Below are 26,829 nucleotides of genomic sequence, written 5' to 3' on the forward strand. Positions count from 1 at the left end.
TATTACTGCTCTGCAGAATTCAGGGTTTGGGACACTGTGTTTTCCTAAGTGGGCTCGGTCCTATCAAGTCTCGGTGCTGCCATTTCCAATACTGCCCTCGAGCTCTGAGAGCGGGCTCTTCCCTCCGACGCCCAGCCACCACGCGGCAGGCTGCATGGGAGACCTGAGCAGCAAGCGCGTCCCGCAGAACTATAGGTGCTGCGAGCGGCAGGGGGTCTCCACAGACCACCCAAATGTTCAGGCCTGAAAGGTAGCCCCAGCCGACTGGCTGGGGCAGAAAGTGATGGAGTTACAAAAGCTGAGGGAAGAATCCAGCTTCCCCAGCAAACACCCTGGGGGGGCCTTGTTCTGTGAACAGGAGACCCGTAGGTGGAGACACAGCTGCTAACTGGCTGAGCACCCTGAGCTTGTTAGAACTGAGGGCTCAGGAGAGATGGACCAGCTGGCCCATTGTACTGCTGGACATACTGAGGCCCAGGGAGGGGAGGCCACTGCTCCTGGTCACAGAGCACTGAAAGGGACAGAGCACTCCATGAGCCCCTGGTGCTACTGCTTCTCTCAAGTGCCCTCCTTGTGGAGCTCTGGCCTGACTCACAGCACCCCTGGGGGTGAAGCCTCCTATAGGGATGGTTCAGAGCAAGTAAAGTTCAACTGGGCACCCAAGGGCTCGATACAGGTTGCCTGCCTGCCCTCTTCCCAAATAGGGACTGGGTCTGCGGGGGTGGCAATGCCCACACCTGTGGGCAGGTGTGGAGGAAACAGTTCCCACCCTCGCATTGTCTGCTCCCTCTGTGCTCCTGGTCATGGCCTTCCTCGCCTCCCTCCTTCCATCCTGCTGAGAAAACAGGTGCAAATACTCCTCAGAATCCCTCCCCTGAGACCTGACAGAGCTGGGAGATTCTCAAACTGGATTTCTGCTCCCTGCCTGACTCTCCTGCAACTCAGCCGGTCTTCTTATAAATCCTGGTAGCCCTGGTCCACGAGAACTCAGAAATGAAGGTAATACACAGGGGAGACTGCAAATTACCCCCAAGTTCGACATGGGAGGCGAGAGAAAGACTTTCCCAGCAGCTATAACTCATCCAAATGCTGGAGCTTCTCCTCCAGCTCGAGAGAGTTAGGCTTCTTGGGGAACTGAAGTACATGGGGTGGGCAATGAAGATGAGTTACAGCAGCTAGGAAGTGGGAGGTTCCCATTCCCTGACATCTTTTTCTTTAACTGAGCAGAATTAACATCACATTACGATAAGGTTTGCGAACTGGAGTTCCTCGGGCTGGGAGAATGGAAAACATAAGGAGAGTGAAAAAAGGCGATAGAATTTTCCAGAAGACCAGGCTGCTGCTCTCTCTCCATCCATCAAAGCACCACACAAAACTGCAGGCAGCTTGGGCGGGAGGACAGAGAAAGAGCAGCTTGGGGCAAGCGCTCCAGACACAAAACCAGTGCCTCACGGTTTTCTAAGAGCTCCATCTTATTCTCAGAGCAGTATCTTCCTGAAGATGCCCCAGATCCCAGGAAACCTCCAAACGCAAAACTAAGGGCACTGAGCCTCTCTCCCTTTTTGTCTCTGCAGACCCACCTGAAGGATTACTGCTTCATCATGGCTTTGACTCCAGTGAGGATGGGGATCTCACACCTGAAAGGACCCAGCCTCAGAAACTCCCACCCCAGGCCAGGGTTGGTTCAGAGTGGTCCACGGCAGGACAAACCCAATGCTTGGCCACACTGCCTCGGCAAACTGCTGGGTGTACCTTTCAGAACCTGTACTCATTCTTCCTAAGAAACACCAAGGCCCCTGTAGGCTGGGGGATTCATCTCTGGAAAGCCTGAGTCTGAGGAGGCAAGCCTGGACTTCTTCTAGGTCTCTGTCTCTTCAGGTTTGTAGGACAGCCCATAAACTCTGGCAACAGAGAAGCATCTGTCATCCTGTTTAAAAGTCCAGTCCTCAATGGAAATACAGTTGGGAGAGAGCTACGCGGAGTTTTCTGGAAGCCGAGGCTACCGGGTCATGATTGAGCAGCACACTGGCACCCTGTCAGGTCGGGGAGGTCCTGTCTACCTCCTTATGGACCTCTCCGGCCCCCGGAGGTGGAAATTCTACTTCGAGCTGGGGTTACAAGCTCAAACTTCCACAGGGTCTAGGCAGGTGACCTAAAATTGGAAGCAAGCCCAGTGGGGACGGCAGTGATCAGGAAAGCACGTGCCCCAGCTGGGGGGCGGCCGCTCCTCAGCTCAACTCAACTGGAGCCGCTTGGGAACATGGGCTCAGTTTTGCCAGATCCTCTGATTTTCCCAAAGGTGCTAGAAATCCACATTAATTTTTCTGTGGAAACTCTTGATTTTTAAAAGAGGGCAACTACTTCTTATTAAGAACACAACCATCATGGACCTGGAATCTGTCATACAGAGTGAAGTAAGTCAGAAAGAGAAAAACAAATACGGTATGCTAACACATATATATGGAATCTAAAAAAAAAAAAAAAAAGGTTCTGAAGAACCTAGGGGCAGGACAGGAATAAAGATGCAGACGTAGAGAATGGACTTGAAGACACGGGGAGGGGGAAGGGTAAGCTGGGACGAAGTGAGAGAGTGACATGGACTTATATACACTACCCAATGTAAAATAGATAGCTAGTGGAAAGCAGCCGCATAGCACAGGGAGATCAGCTCAGTGCTTTGTGACCACCTAGAAGGGTGGGATAGGGAGGGTGGGGGGGAGATGCAAGAGGGAGGGGATATGGGGATATATGTATACGTAGAGCTGATTCACTTTGTTACACAGCAGAAACTAACACACCAGTGTAAAGCAATTATACTCCAATAAAGATGTTTAAAAAAAACCCCAAAAAACACAACCACCACCACCAAATCCACCCATGGGATTTGATTTTGGCTAGAGGGGTGCTAGGTTTCAGCTTCTGCTTGAGATGCTCCTTCAGTGTAAGAAGTGATCTGAAAGTTCGCCCGAGAAGAGGCCGTGACCCCACTCTGAATGGGAGGTCACTTGAAAAGCCACCTTGAGTTACCACAGTCCTAATAACCTTTGTGGGGAACAGCTCACATCTTTTTTTGCATCCCTCAGTGATACTTATGAAATCTCATTATTCCCACATGACAGGAAAGGGCACAGAGGTTCAGAACAGTCTAGAAAGGCACCGTGGAGTCCAAACTCCTGGCTGTGTGTCCACTCTCCTCTGCCTCCGTGCCCTGTCGGGGTGCTGCCGTCCAGACTGTAACCTTATGGCCCTGGCTCTACAGTCCCTGAGGAAGCTGAGCAGCCTCAGTCACGGCACAGCTGGCTTTAACCACTCTGATGGGCAGAATTCCAGCTGACCCATCATCTCTTGGGAGTGTAGGGTGGTGATGGGTCCTAGCAAATAAGGACTGTTTACTTAACAAGAGTCGCCATCAAGTTATTTTAAATAAGTGGTTGCAGCTGGGGGTCTCTGGGACCAGATCTGTCCTACTGGGACGTGTGCTTGGTTGGCTGACACTATATGTATATGGATTTAGGCACACACACGTGCACACACATGCGTTCACTGCCTTTAGATAGTGCGTGCGTTCCCCAGCTACTCTGCACTGTCACCACTCCTGGCTTGATTTTTAAACTTGGACAGGTTACTTTCTGTGTTTCAGCTTCCTCATTTGTAAAATGAAGCAATCTCAAAGCTGTTTTGTTTTTCTTGGTGAGGGGTAAGTGCTTGCATATCAGCAGAGTCTGGCACACAGAGTAAAGTGTTTAGTAACTGTTAGTCGCCGTTATTATTATTGCTGCCTTGCACACATTCCCTTTGCACAGGGCGTCCTGAAAGCATGTGAGTTGGTAACTCCTGTTTTAAATGTATAGCCATCGGCTCTGGGTCACGTGACCCAGATGTCCTCTGTCTCCCAGCACCTTCTCACCGCAGTCCCGTGGACAGAGGCCATGTCTTTCCCCTTATCTCTTATACTTACTTCTGATCCTCATCACACCTTACAAGGAAGGTGGACTTGTTTCTATTATGAAAGGCCCAGAAAGGCTAAGGGCATTCCTAGGGTCACACAGCAGGCGGGGGGCAGAGCTGAACTCAGAACAAATGCCGGCCTGCCTGTTCTTCTGCCATACCTGGATTTCCGGCTGCTCCCGTGAAGGGAATATTTGGCAGCTCTGACCTTCCTTCCAGCACGGCAGATGCTGGGAGGAACTTAGTGACGTCTGCCCCTTTTGGTGAGGACTCGGCCTACATTTTGCCACAGTCCGCACCACTCCCTTTTGTGGCTTGGATGCTGAGGCTGGGAGTTGGCTGCGACTTATCATTGCATTTGTGCTGTTGTTTTTGTTGGTGTACAGAAACAGTTCTTCATACTCAGGTCCCTGTCAAAACTAGGAAGATGAAAGACTGAGTGCTTGAGTTTCACCTAAAATGGGAGAGCGCATATTTCTTCATGGAAGCAAAGACTACTTGATCCTGTTTACTGTGCAAATATGCACTTGGCCAGCTTTACTTGTTTTAATACATGCCTTATCTCCATGTGCATGTAAACTTGTTCTGAGGTTTAAAAAAGTATGCATTTTCAGGGGTTGAATTTAAAAGCACATCTCCTGGCAGGTGATGGGTGATGTCTGTGCTGGGTTCCTGAAGCTAGAGGTGGGCTTGACCACTCGGACAGCCATGAACCTCACCAGGACCCACGTGTGTCCTCCCTCTACTGCCCCCTCGGTTACAGTGCTCTCCACTGCTCCCAGTTACAGAGTTGTCGCTGAGGCCATGGCCAAGGTGGCAACTGTGGGCAGGGAGGGAGGGAGAAATCCTGAATAGCACTGATGCGATCCAGATGCTGCCCAGGGCAGGGGAAGGTCTCTCTCCTTCTTGCCTGCAAGGGACTGATGGGTGGAAGAGTGGAGAGCGAAATAAAATAAGGGTTACAATTAATTCTCATTATTCATCGTGGTTAAGCTCTACAAAGTCACTGGGCAAGATGAATTAGTGAATGCTGAACCACTGCTGCGAGGGGAGCCTCTGGTCACCATTTTCATTAACCGATCAATACCTAACCTTGTTTGATGCATGTTTCTGTTTAAAGACATCTTATTGAATATATATTGTTGATTTATTTACATTGCACTCACAGCCAACAGCACCATAACTCTTGCCTGAACAAAGCTCATGTAACACGTATTTTCTCCGTAAGGCACATCACTGCCTTCTATGCTTACGATCACTAGACAGCCCTCCAGTGCTAAGCTACGGGGCCATTTTAAACAGTGAAATCACCCACAAAAGCACAAACGTGCAAAAAAAGAAATGTGGCACTAAATATACTGTGGATTGGACACTTGTTTACAGTCTGGGAGCTGAAACAAGAAATCAGAGCGTGGCCTTGTTCGATTTCAGCTGGGGACATGCACGTCGGGGGACTCAAATTTTTTGCTGCCCTGTCTATGTATATGAATGACCATGAAAGCACTGCGCGTATTGATTCTGAGATTACAAATAAATGTTAGTGAGTAAGCGAATCAGCAAATACAGGGTCTATGAATAATGAGGCTTGACCGTTCTCCTTTGTTCCGGAGGCAGACTCAAACTCTGGGGCTGGGAGATGTGGAGGATGGGGTGGGAGTGGGGAGCAGGGTCAAGGAGAAGGGAATTAGATGGCAAAGAGCCCCCTGTCCATGCTGGTACCTCTGCTGGCACACCTGGGAAGGGAAGGGGAGGGGGAAGCAAGGTCAGCTGTGCACCAGTGTGATTACAGATGAAGGAGGTGAGGCAGCTGTGGCGTCTCTGCTCCAGTGTGTCTCAACCATGTGGAGGCCTTTAGGGTCCATCTAAAAACAGACCTTCTGACTGTTACCTCATAAAAATTACTAAGTGATGTGCACCCTAGATCCCCATGTCCCATTGCTGGTCCTCACCTGAGTCCCTCCGACCACCCACTGGGGTAGACATTGGGCGTGGGGTGGAGGATGCGGGTGAGCAAGGATGGGGTGAGGGTCAGGGATGGTGCAAAGTGCATGCTCTGCTTCTGTATGGCCCTGCCTTAGTGTCTTGCTTCCCAGGACGTGCCCATAGCAGGGGTTAGGAGGAGACTGAGAGGGGCTGGAGCGGAGGAAGAGGGAGCCACCCGTGCCCTGGCGTTCTGCTCCAGTCTGCCAAATTCCTGAGACTGACTTACATTTTCCGCAGGTTGGGCAACTTCTTGAAGATACCAGTGGCCTCTAGAACAGATATCTCATTGTCGTTCAGTCGGCTACACGGGAAGCAAGCAGATGAGGTGGTGGGTTAGCTGTGGATGGGACACCTCCTCCACTGGTCCCCCATCCCCCCGTGGCTTCAGCAGAATTGTCACCTGGACCTCACTCAGTCCAGGTCAATAGCACCATAGAAACCCTCCGTGTGCCCCATCAGCATGGGGGGCCCAGCAGCCTGAGGAGGGGTGTGAGAAGGGGCCAGAAAGGAGAGGAAGACCCTCTGCCGAAGGTGTATTCAACTTTTTGAACGCTCAGCACTTAACAATCAAGTGCCCATGATTTGCCTTCATTTTGTAGGGGTACCAATGACCACTTAAACCCCCAGGGAGGTTTCCCCAGGTTCTTCCAACTCTCCAAGCCGCTCAGGTCTTTCCTGACCACATCCCTCTGCTAAGGGCAGCTCAGGGACTCCACGCGCAACACTCATATAAGCTCAGGGAGAGCAGGAGAAAGTCAAAGGTAATAATAATAATAATAATAATAGTAATAATAATAATAAAGACCACCATCATTTATGCAGGGCTTAGTCCATGCCAGGATTCAAGATAAAGTCTGTGCTTGCATCCTCTTACCTAATCTTTGTAACCCCCGTAGGAGGTAGGTATCAACACCTCCATTCTATAGCTCAGAATCTGATACTCAGATCTGAGAAGCAACTTGCCCAACCTCAGGAAAACTGGAGAAGACAGGAGTCAGGCCCAGTTCCGTCACCCCCACATGCTGTAACTTTGAGCTCTGCCACTTCTGGATAAACCAACACGCCTCTTTATTAGCATGGATAACCAGAGGCTCAGATATACCTGATCGTTCTAGCTGTTTTTTCACTTTAGGACAGTCATTTATGCGCTATCCATCTTTCCGGTTATGTTGTAAGCTTCCTAAGGGCTAGGAGGGGTGGTCTGCTTTGTTCACCAGGGAGAAGGGTGGGCCTGGCACAGTGCTTGGCTCGCAGCGGGTGTTCAGAAAATCTTTGTATCAGTAGAATGAATGAGCTGTCTTTATTTGTGAGCAAGCTGTCCCCCGAGGATGCTTGGGGGAGTCTGCCCTCGTCCCGGGACGCAGGGGACACCAAGGAGCACCCAGGTGACTGAGCCGGGAGGGGGCCACCTCTAGGAGCCCACACCCACCCTGGCTGGCTCAGGGAGACTGGGCGTGGGGACGTGCAGGGGCTCCCGCCTGGGCAGCACTCACAGGTCGGTGACGTATTCGGGGAGGTGGCTTGGGACACGGGCCAGCTTCTGGTTGGAGCAGTCCACGATGGTGCCCTCGCAGCGGCACCTGTCCGGGCACACGAGGTCCATGAAGCAGTCGCTGCTGAACCTGCTGCGGTAATCCTCCGAGCCTGGGGGGGCGCCAAAGAGGGGGCGTCAGTGGCAGCCGGTCCGGCATGGGGCGAGGTTGTGGGCACTGGAGGTGGGGAGACACGGGGCGGGGGGATGGCCCAGTGACAGAGGCAGGATTGCCCTCATTTTTTGGCCACCTTGCTCTGCCTTCCCCGCCCCCCAGCCTCCAGGCTGCTTGCTCTCCCTTTGGTCTTTCTCATTCGTCACTTTCCATCCAATGCCACAAGCTCCGTGGGCTCTTAAGCTTCTGTGGGTCATGGACATTTTTGAGGTCCCTGTACAGAATCTGGTCTACGATTTACAGGGGGTGCTTAGTCCCTGATGCCCATGATCCATGGACCCTCTAAATATTCATGAGAATCCAAATGAAGAGATTTTGATGGGGTTTTGATGGGAGCTATGCCAGGGGTGGGAATGAGGTCAGGGAAGAGGGTCATAAACTCAGTTGTCTTCAGGGACAAAGCAGGTAATGAAATGATAAAGGGGGCCCAGCACATGGCAATCAGTACCCTTGACACCTGGTTTCATGACTGGGAAGCAATCATGAGAGTTGGGGTCCTGGGGAATTGAAGCCCACTGCCTTAACGTTCGGGAATTTGGCTCAGGGTTGCCTGATAATTCTTTTAAAAAATTATTGGTGATGAATTCAAATGTAAAACACTGTAAAGGCAAGTACAATTCTTGTGAGGGTTAGATGTACCTGCTGCCTTTGAGAGGAAGCTCTGTTTAACTACAGTGAAAAGCCAGTTCCAATGAGCTAAAAGTAGTTGGAGCTAAGATTAATTTTTGAAATTGAATTTTTCTGGAGGTTACATACACAGTAATGGTAACAGGGCCAACGATGTGCTGTCTTGAGAGATGCCCTGGGGAGCCGCTTTAATGATCAGAAATGATCCCCTGGCACCTGGGCGAACCTCTGTGAGACCACAAATCTTGCCCGAAATAAAAGGGAAGCTCTGGTTCTCCTATCAGACACGAGCCAGTTGATGGGGGTCGGGTCTCTTTTATTTTCCCCTTCAGTGGTTCATCAGCACAATGCCAGGCACAAGAGCTTGGCTCACACTTGTCCAGTGCATAAATGGGGTGTCCTTAGCACATAAATTGTTCCATACGTGCGTATTTCTGCAGTGTTTCAGAGAACGTGAATGTCATTTGTTTGCCTGGCTAGTTGAGGTGGACCTTGGCCCTCTTATGTGTATTAGGAGCAGAACAGGGCATCTGCAGTACAGAGGTTTTAGCAATAGAAGGCGTGGATTTGCCCAGGCTTTGCCACTTACTAGCCTCAATCTCTCCACATGTAAAACGGGAATCACATAATTGCCCCTATCTCACAGGGGCTGTGAAGATTTGAGGAAGATCAAGGCGGTGGAGAGCCTCCGGAAAAGGGTCAAGAGTTGTACAGATGTTTGTGATTCTATTTTTTTTGAGCACCTAGCGGAACATTCGGCATGTCAGAAGCCGTTAAAACATCAGCGTAGTGAGTGATGATAGCTGATGTGTACTGAGCATGGAGCACGAGCAGGGCACTATTCTTTGAACTTCAAATGGGTGAGCCCATTAAATCTTCACAACACTCTGAGGCTATCGTGACTCCATGTTATCGATGAGGAAACTGAGGCCTGCAGGTCACTCAGGACGTGGCAGAGAAACAAACCCAGGCAGGCTGCGGCCGGGGCCCATGTGACTAATACTTTGCTTTACTGCAGATGTGCTTTTGGACAAAACCTTAATCCCAGACCTAGGAATGATCATAAAGTCAAGCTGGTGGAGGTGAATTGAATGGCATTTTCCCGCAGTGGGCTGCAGGGAGACAGGAAGCAGATGTCTCCACTGCCCTTTTGGTTTCTCACTCCTCACGTTTTCTCCCCATGGTAATGCCTGATTAGGGATGGACTTGGTGGATCTCTGATTCTGAAGTGACATCATCCACCTAAAACAGAAGGTCAAGGCCTGGACCTGTCTCCTTCCCTCTTTGCTCCTTCCCCATTCCCCTCCTTCATCCCACTTTCCACCTGCAGGCTTGTGTGAGCAAAATCCAAGCAGGTATCCCAGGTGTTTTGGGCGGCTCCCTGGTCCAATGCATTATGCAAATTTCTCGCCCTTGGCTTGTCAGCATCCGTCCCACTGAATAACTCTGACCTGGGCTGTTTCCGGCCCCCCACCCGCCGACGCATCAGCGTGCTGAGTCCTGGATGAATTTCATCGCACAAACCCTGCTAGATGACAACCCTCTCTTATTCCCCACGGCGGTTCCCCACGGTGATGGTGTGAAGGGGCTTTTCGTACATAGGCACGTAGTTTTCCTTGAGAAGGTGTCTAGGATGGGATCCTTCCAAAGCGGAGGAACCCTGAGTGATCAAAGCCAGAAAGACAGGAGGGAACACAGTTTGCTCGCTGACATGATGAGCCTGAAGATGAGCACCGGCTGGGCTGCGGCTGGGGACAGCCGCCGATTAAATGCGTTTTCGTTTCAATCAAGGTGAGAGCGTCTGTAGTTAGCAGGAATCGCTCTCTGTAGTATACTTAGATTATAACTGGCCGACCTGTGCAATGGAGCCGCTGACCCATTTTAATGAAATGATTTTGCAATTAGATTCGATAGACTAATGTGTTCTTTCCAACACTTTTCCCCCTGCTGTTTTTGTTATTGCCCTGGTTTGTAATAATGAGGGGGTTGGAGTGTGGTATTTTATATGAGTGGGAGCCAGAAATGTTAATAACGGCGTACGTACAAAACTGAAAGAGTGCGTTCCCCGGTCGGAGCCAGCCTGAAATGCCACCTCCATCACTTCATATTTCATTACCCAAACTACTCAGGGTTTCTCGGAGCCATTTGTTATGCCTAATGCTCATAACTACCCAAAAGTATTTTTAACTTTTCCAGAGCTTTAAAAGTCAATTTCAATCTCAATGCATATTTGTCACTGCCAGAAATACTTAGTAGGAGAGGAGTAACTGAAATAGGCCGTTGCTTCTTGTCTTTAGGGGAGTTGAGACAGGAGAGTTCTCGGAGGATTTGAACAAGGGCCATAAAACTAGACGCCGGCTGAAATGGGTCTTGGGAGAGCTGATGTCACCTGGCATCTCCCCTGCTCCTGCCCCCGTAGCCCTTCTCCCCCTTGGTGGGCAGCTCAGAACGACGACACTTGGGACGTGAGCACAGAGAAACTTCAATAGACCAGGGGAGTGGAAATCCACAGCAACGCGGTTTTATTATGAACCCCTGCCCTGCCGCCACTTCCCAGGAGAGGATGTATGTAATGTTTGGATGGTCACGGGGCTGGGGCAGGTGGGGAGCCAAAGCTCCCATCCTTTGGATGGACTTGGCTGCAGAGGCCAGCGCTGGGCCCAGGGTGGCCGCTGTCACTAGCAGTCTGCATTATGCATCATCCTCTGGGCAACCAGTTTGTTTAATGGAAGTCACAGATGCACGGTTATCAGGGCACCAAGGACCTGCCAACGCATGTGTCCAGAGTTCTCCTCTTCTACCTCCAATACCCCTAAGGTGGGGGGGATGAAAGAAGGAGGAAAGGAGCAGAAAGAGGAACTGGGGGGAGTAGGAGGCCTGCTGGGGCACTTCAGCTTGAAAGGACAAGCAAAGGTTACAGGTCATGAATGGAATCAAGAGAACATTGTTATCCACTCGTCGGCAAAGGCCAGGGGACCAGACACCAGTTGGCTGGAAAACACCAATTGTTCACCAGGAGTTTGGAGATTGGTTGGGCAGACAGCTGTCCTAGTAAGTTCTCCCTGTCAGAGTCTAACATGAATGCAGCTATCTGCCTGGAAGTAGAGGGAAATGGCCATGGCCTGTAGCTGGTCACTGCCTGGTCACAGCCAGCTGCTGGAGGACCAGGGAGGCACCCGTGGAAGGGCACCCTGTGGACCCACTCCCGAAGGCCTGGCCCTGGCATGGTGGTGGCAGTGCCGAGGAACTCAGAACGCCCTCTCTGTTCAGAGGGAAAGGAAATTTCTCTAGGCCCAAGGACTTGTTCTGTACCAAATGGGTCTTGGTATATTCATGCTGGAGGGGAGGAGCCATGTAAACAGGGATGCTTGCTCTCTTTCTTGCTCAAGTCATTTTCTATTAACAGAAGGAAGTTGGAAAGGGAGTGTTAGTTTTTTCAACTCCCTATCAAGTCAAGTCAAGGTCTTTTTGATTTTATAACTCAAGGCCGTGGGGCTGTCCGCAGCTGGGAAAGCTGAGGATTACAGTTGTAAAGAGCAGCCATGCTGGAGTCCAATGACCCTGGGCAGGTTAGTTGGCCTCTCTAAGCCTCAATATTCTCATCCGCAAAATGGGACTTATAGGGTGGTTGTGAAAATTAAACAAGGTAATGATGTAAATAGTTCAGCACCCGGTCTATGGTAAGCACATGAGAAAAGAATTCAGAGAGGTAAATAGGACTCTCCATTACTCAGCAATGGCTGGGGCCCTGGCTCTGAGGGGTAACCTGAGAGAGAGAAGACAGTGAAAGTCACACATCGCCATGGAAGCCCAGAGCCCAGCTCCTGGCTCAAGCCAGGGTCCTCTCTCACATGGGACAGGACACACACTCCACGGCATGAACCAACAACACAATCTTCCGGTTACACTGGGCCTAGGATTTATCAAGAAATAAGCAGCATGGGAGGTGCCAAGATGCCCCTCTCTTTATTATCAGAGGCAGTGGGCTTCTGCACAGACCCCACATGGCACTGAACTAGCACCATTGAGGAGCCCAGCACTTCCGCCTCATGTTAACTGTGCTTGGAAGGTCAAGGAAACAGCTTGGACTTTAGCCTGCATGGGGACCAAAGTACTCGTGAGGAGAGGGGGTCAGTTCCAGAAGGAGCCTCAGGTTGCATCCAGTGTCTCAGACTCATGGCAGTTTCATCATTCTCATGCTCACATTAAGTCCTAATGCTTCCAATAAAGATGGTAGGTGGAGGGTGGGTACCAGAAGTATGAGCTTTGCGTTAACTGCCACGTGGGAAAAGGACCTCGGGCTGGGACTCTTCCGTGAAACAAAGGGCATACGCCTTGGGTATACGTGTTCTCTTCAAGAAGAAAAACAGTGGTGTCTGAGCTCAGACCTAGCTACTTTACCACTTGACTGGCATCCAGACAAGATTTGGGGGATGGCAACTCCATTTGGGATAGAGACGTGGATGCAGATCTCAGCTTGTCCCCCATATGTTTCCCCATCCCTATCTCAGCCCAGATCTGCTACCTGGAGGTGGAGATGCTCTGTGAATCCTTCGAGACTACCAACCCCCCACCCTTCGTGAGGCTGGACCGAGAGAGGCGGGTCTGGCGGGTGGTGGGCTGCGGTGCTCCAGAGCAGAGAAGAGGTGTCCAGCGGTGGCGGGCCATGCTGCAGGAGAGCGCGGTGCTTTCCGCGGTGCTTGACAGAACCATGTTCCGTTTCCATCGTTCCACCACATGGTTAGATCAAGCACAAAGGAAAGCCCCGCGGCGACTGGTCAGAGTCAAGGTCAGGAAGCAGCGTCAGAGAGAGGACAGGAGCGCTCAGAGGAAGCAGCGTGGAGAAGCGGAAGCCGGAGCAGGCCCCCACTGAGCGTGATTAGTACCGAGAGCGGGGTTCCACAGGAACACGTCCGGAGACAGGAGCCCTACCGCCCTTCACGCCCCACCCCGGGGGAGACACACAGGAGGAAGGGAGAAGAACGGGTGGGAGGCCACTGGACATCCCTACTCAGGAGTATCAGGGCAGAACAGATCCTTCCCAAGGGGAATTATGACCACAAATGTCTGGGATTGTATCGCAGGCCTGAACTGAGCCTCTGAACCCCGCTCAATCACACCGTTAGATGTGCCAAGACGTGGAACTTAGCAGAAGCGTCTTTTGCATTCTCTGCTGCCTAGGGCCCATCCCATATCAGAGTGGTTCCATGACAGGCTGTTCCCCCGGCGCCTTCAGTAAAGAGACAGGCCACGGTTCCTAGTGGTCTAGCAAAGCTGCAGTGCTCTTCTTTAGAAAAAGTCCCTCTGATGTCTCCTCAGTATCCTTCAAGGCCCCCAGAAACCCCTGCCTGACAGATGTTCATCACAGATCAATCAAGGTATAGTAGAGAAGGGGTGTGACATTGAGAGAAAATACATGTTCCTAGCAGGGAGAAAGTCGGGGAAGCCACGGGGCCCTGGGTTTGGGACTGAGAAACCCACAGTCACAATGATCATGACAAAGAGCCTCTTTCAAACTAAGAAAAGGAAAGAAAGTGGAAGATACCAGATTCTAGGGTCCTTCCTGACTTCTGCCATGACTATAAATCATGGAGTGGGCCGAGGAGACCAACAACCAGTTGTTCTTGATGCCATGGGCCCAGGGAGGGTGCCCAGCCTTTACACCCTTATCTGCAAAAGATCAGCGGCCGTTTTTATGAATTTCCACCCAAGCCGTGAAGAGGAGATGTGTGCATCTTGAAGAGACCAGAGTCAGGGCATCTTGAAGAGACCAGACTGGGACCCTCACTGCCCTGCCCTGCCCTCTGACAGGGTCACCGATCCGCCACAGTGTGTTTTTAGGACGAGATGGCGGCAGCATATTGACATGTATAGGTTATCTGTGGTGACTGACTGGTGAGTCCAAGTCACTCCACAGCTCCGGATCTGGCTCCACCTCTTGCTAAGCCCTCCCATCCGAACGACTAGAGCTGGCCACTGTAATTTAGACTCAACTCTGCTTTGAGCCCCTCCAGACAGGCAGGGCTCTGCAAACACTCTGGTTTGGGGATTTCGTATTCAAGATTGATCAGGCCCTCGGCACCAGAGCAGGGAAAATCCATCCCTTTCGTGCCCCTGTCCCCAAGCTTTAAAATTCCCCTCCTTCTCTTTGGTTTGCTTCAACAGAAAGAAATGGAGGGGCCCAGGAGAAAGTTATCAAGAATCTTCTCAGCATATCAGAAGTCCTGGGTTACAGATCTTGTCCTGAAAATAGCACTCTATAATCTTAGATAAGACTTCCTGCTGTGTGAGCCTCAGTTTCTTCCTCTCTAGCATGGACTGGGTAATCTCTGGGGGCTCTAAAGTTTTGTGATTCCCTGAGAGATGTCTTACCCTTTGCCATGTTTGTACAGATGAGGACAGGGAGTACACCACTCTGTACTTTTCACCACCAGTTTCTTCTTGCCAACTGGATCTCCACACACAAAGTGGGGGAGGCATGACGGAAGGCAGACAGCATTTTCCAGCCGCCAAGTGCTCCCCCGAGGATGGGCTTGGGGTCTCAGGCAGCCAGATGGTGCCTTTCGAGGAGGCCTTAATCTGATGGTCAGATTACCCCAGCCGGCAGCATTCACCTCTAACCCGATCTTGCTGCCCAGGGCAGCGGATACAGCTGATATAGGCAGACACAGTGCAGCTGGGAAGCCAGATGCCCAGCCTAAGGAGGGGCTTTATGCGTTGCAAGAGCAGCCCTCAAATTGGCTCCTAATTACATCAGCTGTCTTTGCAATGGGAGTGCTTTTAGGGGAAAGTAAAACGCAGACTTATTATCTGTCAAATCCAGTACGTGTCACCTGCCCCTCCTTCTTTCCTCTTGAGCTTCCTGGAAACACAGAGCTTTAGAGCTATGACTTCTGCATCCCTCAATGCTAAGCAGGTCTGGGCCCCAGTGCCTCTCAAAGCCAAGGCCTTTGGAGTGCACCAGTAGCTAGCTCTCTTGACCTCTCTTGTCTGTAGCTACATAAAATAAGAGTATATAGAATGTTATATGTTAGGATCATCACAGCTCTAACTTTCTCTACCTTTATAGGAATAATCTTTCTGGTTAGTATTGATGTATAAAAAATTTTTTAGACAGGATCAATCCAAAAACCCTCTCCCTTTTCCCTATTTGTTTCTTTGTAAAATTTCCAATCATTCCTACCCCACATAGGAAAAGAAGCCAGGGTTCCTCCAGTGCAAAGATAGGTAGGTAGTGGCAGATCTAGAGCTAGAACTAAGCTCTACTGTTTCTAGGTCTACTGGCTGTTTTCCTCTTTCTCCTACTTAGTTCTGTCTGTACCCCATCCCCAAACCCAGCCTACAGTCATTCCGAGGCAATGGCTGATCCCTGGGCTGATTCCATCCCCGCCCTATGCCCCAGGGTCTTGGCATCAATCAGGATCTCGAGATCATGATGGGACCACCCCCCCACCAGCCCCCAGACTGAGGGATCGGGGTTGGCAGATGGCACCCTGCCCTCCTCGGCCTCTTATCACCCCTCTTCTTGGGCACAACTGCTGTTAGAGGTAATTAACTCAGCCCCAGCCAGACGTGGGTAGGAAGAGAGGAGGCAGAAGGAACAAGAGGTGTAAGTCATGAGGAAAGGGCCCGGGGACAAGACGATTGTGCCTCAGGGCACAGCTCTGGGCTGGGAGAGCGTTTTCCTCCCTGAGATGCGGCGGCCCCAAGAAGGAACTTAAGGAAAGAGTTCAGGACCTGAGGTTGGGGGCGGGGCCATGAGGCTGGGGAAGGAAGTCATCCAAGCAGCTGGGCCTCCTTCCCAAATGGTCCTTCTCTCCTACATGCTGCGTGGTGTTGAGGAGTGAGCCAGACCTGGGGTCCGAGCCTGCCTTTACCGTTTGCTTGCTGTGACCATGGGGTGCCCCCTCACCTCTGAGCCCTCAGCTCCCTCTGCTGCAGCAAGGGGACCTCTCCTGCTGATCTCACAGGACTATTGGAAACACCGAGTCAAACTAGAAGCCCTGAGCTGCTCATCAGCGGCAAGAAACTGCTCTTGTAACTGACATTGTTATTCTGGGGAAGACACATTGAGATCGATGTCTCAGACTGCCGCCAAGTCCCTGGGGTCCCTCCAAGCCCTCTCAAGGTATTTGCTTCTGTTGAAAAAAATAAAACAGCTCAGGCTGATCATTCTGGAGGCATGGACTGAAGAATTTGACTTTGAGGTCAAGAACAACATGAAAGAAGTGGAGGTCTGCCTGCTGGTCTTCTCCCGGCGACTAGGGCTGACACTGGCCTTCTCCCCAGGAAAACCCACCGACACAAGATGCTCCGGGCAGGGAGAGAAGAACAGTTCCTGCTGACACACAGATTGTGAGGGTTGGCTTCACCCCATCTCACCACATCATACTATCAACGTCTCACCATTGGGAGCACAAAGCAGCTTGGTGATTTTTTTTCCAGTAGCAAACAACACAAATGATAGTCATTTTTAACTGCCTGTTCATCCATCTCTTGGGTCAAGGAGAGCAACTTCTCTTTCCAAGATGAGCTGAGAATTCCCCTGCCATCCACCAGCCCCTCCCTCCCCGTTTCATTTCTGGGTGCGGTAGGGAGGAAGGTTTCTGGAGAGAGCTTGGGAACTAGAGAGCAAGGCTTTGCTTTCTCTCTGAGCAACACTCTTTGCTGTTCTCTCCATGATCAGAATGCACCCATCTGGGGTGGAGGAGAGAGCAAAAACGCCTGTGAACCCTAGAATACACTGTGGTCCAAGGGCTGTACCGAAGGTGGCCATAGAGGAGGAGAGGAGGGCCCCAAGCCTCCATGCTTCCTGCAGCCTGGCCGGGGGTATATTTATTTCTCTATCTGCCACTTGGGGAGCGTGATTTGGAAACTAACACAATACAAACTAAATAAATCGTGGCCTCTAAAAGATCGCATGTGTACAGGCTGCCTCATTCCCTCGTTTCCACCTAGCTCGGGAGATGTGCTGCTGCCTCGGTTCTGTCTCTCCCCAAATCACCCCCCTTCCTCCCCACAATGCTTTCATTGTGTGTGTGTGTTTTATTTTAAATCCATAAGCTAATTGGTTTTCTGCGGGGCTAACTGAATTTTCCCAATTTAATTTGCAAAGACGCTCCCCAGGAGCCATTACAGGGCGCGCTGTCCTCCAGATTGGATTACTGGCCTCTCTGGGGCTGCTGTACTCTGAGTCGGAAGGTGGGGCCCTGCCCCATAACCTGATTACCTGAGCAGCGGAACTTCTTGCTCTTGATCTGGCTGATGCGCTTGTTGGCCAGCCGGCGCGGGCTGCTGCAGCGGGCCCCGCTGGTCTCGATGGGGTTGTCCTGAAGGTAGTCGGCCAGCCACTTCAAGTGGCAGTCGCACACAAACGGGTTTTGGGCTAAGTGGCTGCGAGAGGGACGGGAGTTAGTCAGATGGGACCCCTGGTGCCACGTTCCGCCACCACCCTGCCTGGTGCTAGGCTCTGGCGCCAGGCTCCCTCCCTCATCGCCCCAGGAGGCCTCGGGGGAGGTGGGAGCTGCTCTCAGACGAGACCCGGAGAGGGGGGTCTGAGGTCTGCTGTCTGCAAAAGACAGTCACAGGTGCAGCTGGCATCCCGTCTGGGGAATCAGCCTTCCTTACTCTCCCCACCTGGGTCAGGACCCACCCCTGATCGTCTCCAATCTCACCCACGCCAATCCTGAAGGGCAATGAAAGTTGCAGGCTTAGGGTTTATGCTGAGGGCAGACTGAATTTTATTTCTCCAAGCTCAGGAACAGCCGGTACATAAAGCAGCTGGCATGGTGTCGGGCACAGGGCGGGTGTTCCATTTATAGGAGCGGGTTTTGTTCTTACCATCCTCAGCATCACAAGGGCAACAGCACCACGGGCCTGGCTTCCCCCGGCTCAGTGAGAAAACTATCCAAAGCACCACACTCAGTGCTCAGCACGTGGTCGGGGTTCAGTGTGTAGCAGCTGCTCTTACCCTTTATTGGCTCCCGTCTCTGGCTACAGGGGCAGTAAGTGCCAGACGACTCAGAAGGGCTCCAGAAGCCCCCAGGCTCATGGTCAGGCCTGGGGCTGGAGCTAGGGTCTAAGCTTAGGGGTGGAGCCATCAGACACATGGGCTGAGATCCGTACTCAGGTGTCATCTATCTAATGGAACTATTTAGGAACGTCTGCAGGGCTTGGGAGTGAGGAACTGTTCCCTAACGAGGGTGGTGAAATACTCCCGTATTATTCTGGTACAGTGTGCCTGTACCAGAGGCTTGGTTTTGCGGGCGTTGGTGGGCAGGAATGGGTGATCAGCAGAGATGGAACCTGCTCAGAATACAGTGGCCACAGTGGTTACAAAAGCAGGTGAGCAGCTGCTCGGCCTGGATTCAAATCCTGCTTCTTACTAGTTGTGCAACCTTGAATAAGTTACTTAACTTATCTGTGCCTCTGGTTTCCTCGCATAGAAATGGGGGATCACAAAAGCACCTACCTCCTAGGGTTGTTGTGAGGCGTAACTGTTTGGATACAGGGAAATCACCCAGTGGGGTGCCAAGCATTGTGTGAGTGCTTAGTACAGGCGAGCTAGCGCTATTATGATTTTTTTAAAAATTGTTTTTTCTTGGGCAAGCCATGCAGCATGTGGAAATGGTAGTTCCCTGACCAGGGATCAAACCCACGTCCCCTGCATTGAAAGCGCAGATTCTTAACCACTGCACTGCCAGGGAAGTCCCAAGCTAGTGCTATTATTAATATTCCGTTCTCGCTGCAGGCTCCAGGACTCCTCCTGGATGTGCTCACTTTGCCTTCATTTTGAATGTTCTCTGAGACTACGTGTTTGGGGTTGCTGGCTGCCTGGGCACGCCCTGGCACTCGAGGTGGCATACTCACAGCGTCTGGATGGCCTGCAGAGGGGCAAAGAGCCCCTTGCTGATGGTCTGAAGCTTGTTGTCGTATAAGGAGAGCAGGTTGAGGCTCTGCAGGTCCTGAAACGTGTTCACCCGCAGGCAGTTGATCTTGTTGGCATTGAGGAGCCTGCAGGCAGGAGAGAGAGGCTGGTGACTCACTAATCCTTGTGATGACCTGCGGAGCAAGGGCCACGCCTGCAGGCTTCCCAGTGCTCTCCTTACAGCAGGGGCTCCCGCCCTCAGCAGAGAAAGAGAGGGACTTGCATGCCTGTGGCAACCGAACCCCCGAACACGTCCGGGCACTCATGCACCCGGTCACCACGGACGCTGTGTGGCACACCGATCACTTGGAGACTTCCCCTGCACCCATGCTCTCAGAGGGAGACCCGAAATGGCACCCTGTGTGCTCCACTTTCTGCTTTAGCATGCAGAGCTTCCAGGACTCAAAAAAAAAAAAAAAAATCATTTGGCACAATTATTTTGATGCTTTAGCTGATTGACTAAGGGTAATTTTGATTCAGAAAATTCCTTAGAGTTCTTTTGGATCACTGATCCCATTGGAAATCTGATGAAAGTTATAGGTCATCGTCCCAGAAAAAATACAGCCGTGGGTAGGCATGTGTGCACACACATACACATCCTTTCTCTCTCTCTCACACACACACAAACACAAACACACACATGGATGGAGTCCTGTGTGATTCCGCAAATAACGCATGTTCTGAACACGCTGTTTACCCCTTTCATAAGGTGATTCCTTCTCCTCCTCTGTATCTGAGGCCAAATGTCAGCTCCTCAGAGAGGCCTGCCCTGACCCCCTCATCTCCAGTGCGACCCCTACTATTGTCTCTCATAGCCCCCTATTTATTTCCCTCGTAGCACTTCTCTCAATTTGTGGTTAGAGGATATTTGTTTGTTTTCTTGTTTATCATTTGCCTCCCACCCAAGACGGTAAGTTCTATGATGGCACAGATGACATTATTTTATTCCTCCCTTTATTCCTAGTGCTTAGCACAAGCATTTATTAAGAAATATACTCAACTCCATATGCAAATCCAGGGGGTCACTCTCCTCTAAGGTGACACCTATCCCCCAGGGTCAGCCTTCCTACCCATGAGGGACCCCGTTCTGCCATGGTTTTAGTTCTTCAGACCCGCCCTGGCCAACCAAAACCAAAAAAAAAAAAAGAAGCATAAAAGGAAGCTGCCTTTCTGGTGAAATGCTGGTCCATCCTAGGTGATGCCATTAGGGTTGTAGAAGTATTTTCCAGAATGGGGCTGGCAAGGCAAGCACTTTGGGTCCTACAAATGTCCTTTATGATCCTAGACTGACTAGCTGTGCCCTTGAACCTCGTGTGAAATCACTGCTCACCCACTCTTGAGTGAAAGTGAGGGGGTTACTAAGCTAACCAGCAAAAAGCTGGAATTTTAAAAATTTCTCTTTTCAATGCTGGCTCAGAGCTTCCCTCATGGGGAGGGACCCATGGGATGCATCATGGCCGGCTTGCCTCTGGAGGCTCTTGATGCCAGGGTCCAGGGCACTGGAGCTGGTAATGGAGGGGCTGCCATGGGAGCTCAATCATCCACGCCCCCACTCCCTTGCTGCAGGCCCGTCCTGTGAGGCAGGCAGCTGTGGCGGTGACAAGAGGAAGAAGAACTGACGTTTAATCTGGCTAATAATGGGCAGGGTCCCAAGGGTTCACACAGATGTCCTCCTGCCTCCCAGTGGCAAAAAAAGCTCACATTGCTAGAATACTTTTCATGTTTTCCAGCGTGCTTTCCTGACATCCTTTTATTCTCACAGTAACCTGGGCAGATGGGCAGAGCCAGCCTTGCACGTTACAGTTGAGGAAACTGAGGCTGAGAGTTTGGTGGGCTTGTTCAAGGTCACACGTTTCCAAGGTGCATGCTGGATGCAGTTGTGGTACTCTAGGTCTCTGGAGGGTTTAGTTTCTTCTTTATGAATGCCTTATCTACCCCACCCATCTGTCTATCCCCTTTGTAGCAATCTCTCCCAAGAATTTACTGTGCTTTGTATATTAAATTTTAGTCAAAATCACTCTATTTGGGGGGTATTCCAAGGAGGATGCTATGGGGCAGAGAAACAGGGAGAAGAGGGAGAGGATCCAACAGGGCTAAGTCCCCACGGGTCAGGAATGAACCCTTCACACACACACATTATTTGGTTCTCTTGTTTAAAAAGAAAAATAAAGTATGCGGTAGATGATATGTACCAAAGCCTGATGTTCAGGGCCTTCTGAGGGCATCATCTTGCTAGGAAATACCGAATTATCAGCAAAGAGACCAGGTCAGAAATGCCAATCTCGTGACCTGAGGATAGAATCCTCCCTGCAGCATATTGCAACATCCACATGCAACTCTGTTCATTCAGCCCTCCCAGTGTGTTAAAAACTGGGACAAAACTATAATGAGGTATCACCTCACATCAGTCAGAATGGCCATCATTAAAAAGTCTACAAATAACAAACGCTAGAGAGGGTGTGGAGAAAAGGGAGCCCTCCTACACTGTTGGTGGGAACGTAGACTGGTGCAGCCACTATGGAGAACAGTATGGAGGTTCCTTAAAAAACTAAAAAAAGAGCTACCAGGGCTTCCCTGGTGGCGCAGTGGTTGAGAATCTGCCTGCCAATGCAGGGGACACGGGTTCGAGCCCTGGTCTGGGAGGATCCCACATGCCGCGGAGCAACTGGGCCTGTGAGCCACACCTACTGACCCAGCGCGTCTGGAGCCTGTGCTCCGCAACAAGAGAGGCCGTGACAGTGAGAGGCCCGCACACCGCGATGAAGAGTGGCCCCCATTTGTCGCAACTAGAGAAAGCCCTCGCACAGAAACGAAGACCCAACACAGCCATAAATAAATAAATTAATTAAAAAAAAGACCTACCATATGATTCACTCCTGGTCATATATCTGGAGAAAACGCTAATCCGAAAAGATACATGCACCCCAATATTCATAGCAGCACTATTTACAACAGCTAAGACATGGAAGCAACCTAAGTATCCATCGACAGATGAATGGATAAAGAAGATGTGGTATGTTTATATATATATATATATATATACATATATATATATACACACACACACACACATATATATACACATATATATATAAAATGTAATATTACTCAGCTATAAAAAGCTGAGTAATATATATATATAAAATGTATATATATATAAAATGTAATATTATATATATAAAAAAGTATATATTTATATAAAAATATATATAAAATGTATATATATATAAAATGTAATATTACTCAGCTATAAATATATATATATAATATATATAAAATGTATAAAAAGCTATAAAAAGAATGAAATAATGCCATTTGCAGCAATAATGGATGGACCTAGAGATTATCATACCAAGTGAAGTAAGTCAGACAGACAAAGATAAATATATGGTATCACTTACATGTGGAGTCTAAAATATGATACAAATGAACTTATTTACAAGACAGAAACAGACTCACAGACATAGAAAACAAACTATGGTTACCAAAGGGGAAAGGGGAAAGGAGTTTGGGATTAGCAGATACAAACTACTATACATAATGGAAAAGAATTGAAAAAGAATATACATACATATATATGTATAACTGAATCACTTTGCTGTACATCAGAAGCTAACACAACATTGTAAATCAACTATACTTCAATAAAAAAATTGGGACATCTCTCTCTCTCATTCACACACATCAGATTTCTATTTTCTCTTGAAAAAAGTCAGAAGCTCTAGTAACACTGGGCCCACTGGAGGCAGCCGTGGGGTTGCTGCCCCCTTTAGATAAGACATATGCTCTGTTTGCCACAGTCCTCACTATTCCCTATTGTATGCCCTTCACAAGTCTATTCTACTGACCTTGCCTGAGTAGGCATTTAGATTTGAGACCCTAGTGTAGATTCATGAGCCCAATTGCTGTACTTGGTTCTGGGGAACGCCAGACACTGGATAAGGCGGATGGCTATGGGGAGAGAGGAGTGCAACTCTGATCTGCCTTGAAAGGTTATCTAAACTGCAGGCCACTCTGGCAACCCTCCTCACCCATCAGAACTATCGAGGCTTCTTTTTCTGCCCACTTTCTTGTTCCCTATTGCTCCTAGATCTCTCAGCATGAGATGTTATCGCAAAGATGTAAGGCATCAAAACAACCCAGGCTGGCACGATTTTGAGTTAAAGATAGTGCATAAGCAGGAGCAAAAGGAAACACAAAAGGGCAGAGTCTCCCCATCACTTATTCTTTCCCAGGATGCTTGGCTCCCCAAGGCAAGATGCATCGGTGCAGGGAGAGATAAAATTAAGCTGCTTATCCAGATTTAGATGCCGAGGACAGCCTCACTGATCCCCAGCACAGGCGACATCTAACAGCCTGTCGTTCTGTCCTCTATCCTTTGGGAGGAAGGTTGGCAGCTACTCAACTGGTTCTGGCTTCCATGAAAGGATCTCTGAGCTCTCTGGTACATGGACAAGAGTTGCAGGGGAATTAAACAAACAAACAACATCCTAATCATTTGTAGAGACGTGGATGGACCTAGAGAGTGTCATACAGAGTGAAGTAAGTCAGAAAGAGAAAAGCAAATATTGTATAATAACGCATACATGTGGAATCTAGAAAAATGGTATAGATGATCTTATTTGCAAAGCAGAAATAGAGACACAGAGGTAGAGAACAAATGTATGGATACCAAGGGGGAAAGGGGTGGGGTGGGAGGAATTGGGAGACTGGGACTGACACATATACATTATTGTTACTATGTATAAAATAGACAACTGATAGGAACATACTGTATAGCACAGGGAACTCCACCTAATGCACTGTGGTGACCTAAATGGGAGGGAAGTCCAAAAGGGAGGGGATATCTGTATGTGTATGGCTGATTTATTTTGTTGTGCAGTGGAGGCTAACACAACATTGTAAAGCAACCATAGTCCAATAAAAATTAATTTTAAAAAACGCCCTAAAAAAATAAAAATAAAGAAAAACCACCCTATGATGGAGCAAACAGAGAGTAAACAACTATTTGAAATGGGGTTCAGCAATTCTGTAAGAAGTTCTGAACATAGGCCTTCTCCCTCTTTCACTGGAGGGATGGATTCTGCCTCTTTCTCCATCAAGGCTGGTTGATCTGTCCCAGTTCATTCCCCTTTGAGGAACAGTGGTGTAACTGCTGTGTGAATTATTAATAATGCAGCATCATCTCCAGGGACCACAGCTCTGTGTGCAGCCCTGTGCCAAAGGTTTTCCAAAGCACTTTCCATGTAGTATTTTCTTTCACCCTCACGGCAGCACTATGCTTGTCCTCATTTTGCTGATGAGGAAACTGAGGGTCAGAGTGGTGATGGATTTAACCAAGGTTGCCCAGTGAACTTCCAGCCTGTCCGACTCCAAAGTTCCTCTCTCATCCACCATGTAAAATCCATCCTCTCATTCCTGTGCCTGGTGGAAGGTGTTGCCTGTTTCTGGGGAGTGGTTGTCTTTGCTAGCTTCGGAATGCACCTGGGCACACTTCAGGTGGACGTCTAGTTGGGTCCGGAAGACTGCTTGCCTCTTCGTTGTGTAGAGGCATCAGGAGTCCTGCTGACTCTTAGGGAGAACCCAGCACCAAGCTGCTGCGATGGGATTGCTCTTTGAAATGCTCACTAAACTGCCACTGGCACAATGGCAGGCTCTTCACTGAGGGGCCTGCACCTGTGCAAAGCAGGGTCTCAACCTTCACGCATCATTGACTAAATGCCGATTTAGGAGCTGGTATGCTTGGCTCTGTACTCCCCTCACCCTGAATTCTCACTCAAGGCAGACCGGGGACGGCGATGAAGCAGAGACAAGAGCATCCCTTATGCAAGATGGGATGCTCCAGCTCGCCTCATTCGAGAGGCTGCCTGGTACTCAAACTCCAAATTCTGATGCCCCCAACTAGATCTCAGCTTGATCCATTATTGGATCCAGTGAGGGGTGAGGGGTTGGAGATGTACTGTGTTCATCAGTATTTCCCCAGAAGCAGATCCAACCATCTTGCGGGGCCACCCGTTCCCAGACTCACCTCCCAAAGGAAACGTGGAGGTCATATAAACAAAAAAGAGATGGTGGTTGGCCGGGGGTGGGGCTGAGATGATCAGGCCAGGTTGAACAGCTGGGACCACATGACCTAACAGGTAATAAGCACTATGTGTGGCCAGGCACTTGCTCAGCTCCTTACAAATATTAACTTATGGAATCTCCATCTGACAGATGATGAGACCCCTGGGACTCAAAAAGCTTGAGTGCTTTTGACCAAAGTTGCACAACTAGTAAGTGGTAGGTTGAGATCTGGATCCATGCTATCTTAGTTCAAAAGCCTTTGCTCCCCCTCCCATGCCTGTGAAGGGACTGTGGGAAGCGCCCGAAGCTTGTGGAAGGAGGTAGAAGGAGGTTTCTGTAGCCACTCCCATTAACTCAGTGATGATTCTACAATAAGACGAAAGCAAAGAGCCGCGCTCCCGTCAGAGGAAATTACGGAGAGTGCGAGTACACAGACATCACCTTCTAAACTTACATCTAAGTGTTAGCTCTACGAGGCACTCTTCCCGCCCTCCCCTTCACCGAGCCCTTTCAGCTTCCACATATGTTCCATGTCAAGAGGTATTAGCACTCAGCCCATTGACTAATCAACCTAACGATGCGGCGGAGAGATAATCCTTTCCAGGAGCTGTTGCCTTCAGAAAAAAGCAAGGCAGGAAACAGAAGCCACTGGGAGCCTCAGAGCTGGAGCGTGGGGCGGGGGGAGGGGGAACGAACAGCATGAGTCCTCAGTCTGGGCTAAGGAGGGCTCTTCTGATTCCAGTCCCGCTGGGGGACCGGGCCTGGCCCGGCCAGAGAAGTCCCAGGTGCTCTCATCGCGCGTAGCAGCTTGCAGCCTCATTCACTCAGGGTGCAGGTAATAGGGGGAGATGGGCCACAGGAGGGAAGTGAGGTCCACCCTCACCTGTGAAAAGGACCCCCGCACCCAGTCTCCCTAAAGAGGCCACATGGTGGGGGTGCACTTTGTAGCAGCTGTTCTTACTCTTTAGTGGCTCCCGTCTCTGGCTACAGGGGCAGAGGACCACTGAGGCCCCATTTTTAGCTACTGCCCTTGCCCACATCTCCTCCTCCAAGAAGATTCCCCTGAGCTCACAGCCTTGGCCGCAAGGTTTGGAAAACACAAACATCTGGAATCAGGCTTAATGATAAATTGCATCAAAATCACCTAGGTAACGCCAGTGGTTCACATATTGATTCAGTGGCCCCGAGCTCTCATTTGGGTGATATTTATATTCTCCACATCTGCCCACGGGTCTGCGGAAGACAGCGGTTTAAGGCTACTCCTCCTACTTATACCGTGTTTGTCTGCAAACACCAAAAGCATATTCCAAACCTGGAGTGTACAAGGTCTTCTCAGAAAACGTGTCAAGAAAGAGCGCAGCAGTCCCTTCCTGGAGAATAAGTGAAGCCCTTCTGGGAAAGACCACGGGATAGGAAGATGGGCCCAGGCTCCCGCCAGGCGGGGACTTCATGGAGCCTCCTTTTCTTAAAGTGACACTGGCAGGTGGCGGGGGGGTGGGGTCAGTTTCTGTTTCGTAAACACTCAGATGCATCCATAGGAGGGGAAAGATGTACCAACACCCCCATGGCATA

The 26,829-nt window shown here is 50.1% G+C and overlaps 1 protein-coding gene across 2 annotated transcripts in view; it reads right to left on the reverse strand.

The window, feature by feature from the left end:
• SLIT3 (slit guidance ligand 3) overlaps positions 1–26,829 on the reverse strand; it is a 619,464-nt gene that overhangs the window by 87,375 nt on the left and 505,260 nt on the right. For both annotated transcript variants that reach the window (XM_082378749.1, XM_082378748.1), the window contains exons 13-16: positions 19,134–19,277; positions 17,494–17,657; positions 7,425–7,575; positions 6,158–6,232 (exon numbers count right to left, since the gene is read on the reverse strand). In XM_082378749.1, coding sequence (XP_082234875.1) covers positions 6,158–6,232; positions 7,425–7,575; positions 17,494–17,657; positions 19,134–19,277 — 534 coding nt within the window. The remainder of the gene's footprint in view (positions 1–6,157; positions 6,233–7,424; positions 7,576–17,493; positions 17,658–19,133; positions 19,278–26,829) is intronic.

Source organism: Balaenoptera borealis, assembly GCF_965194805.1.
Source record: "Balaenoptera borealis genome assembly, chromosome: 2".
NCBI lineage: Eukaryota > Metazoa > Chordata > Mammalia > Artiodactyla > Balaenopteridae > Balaenoptera > Balaenoptera borealis.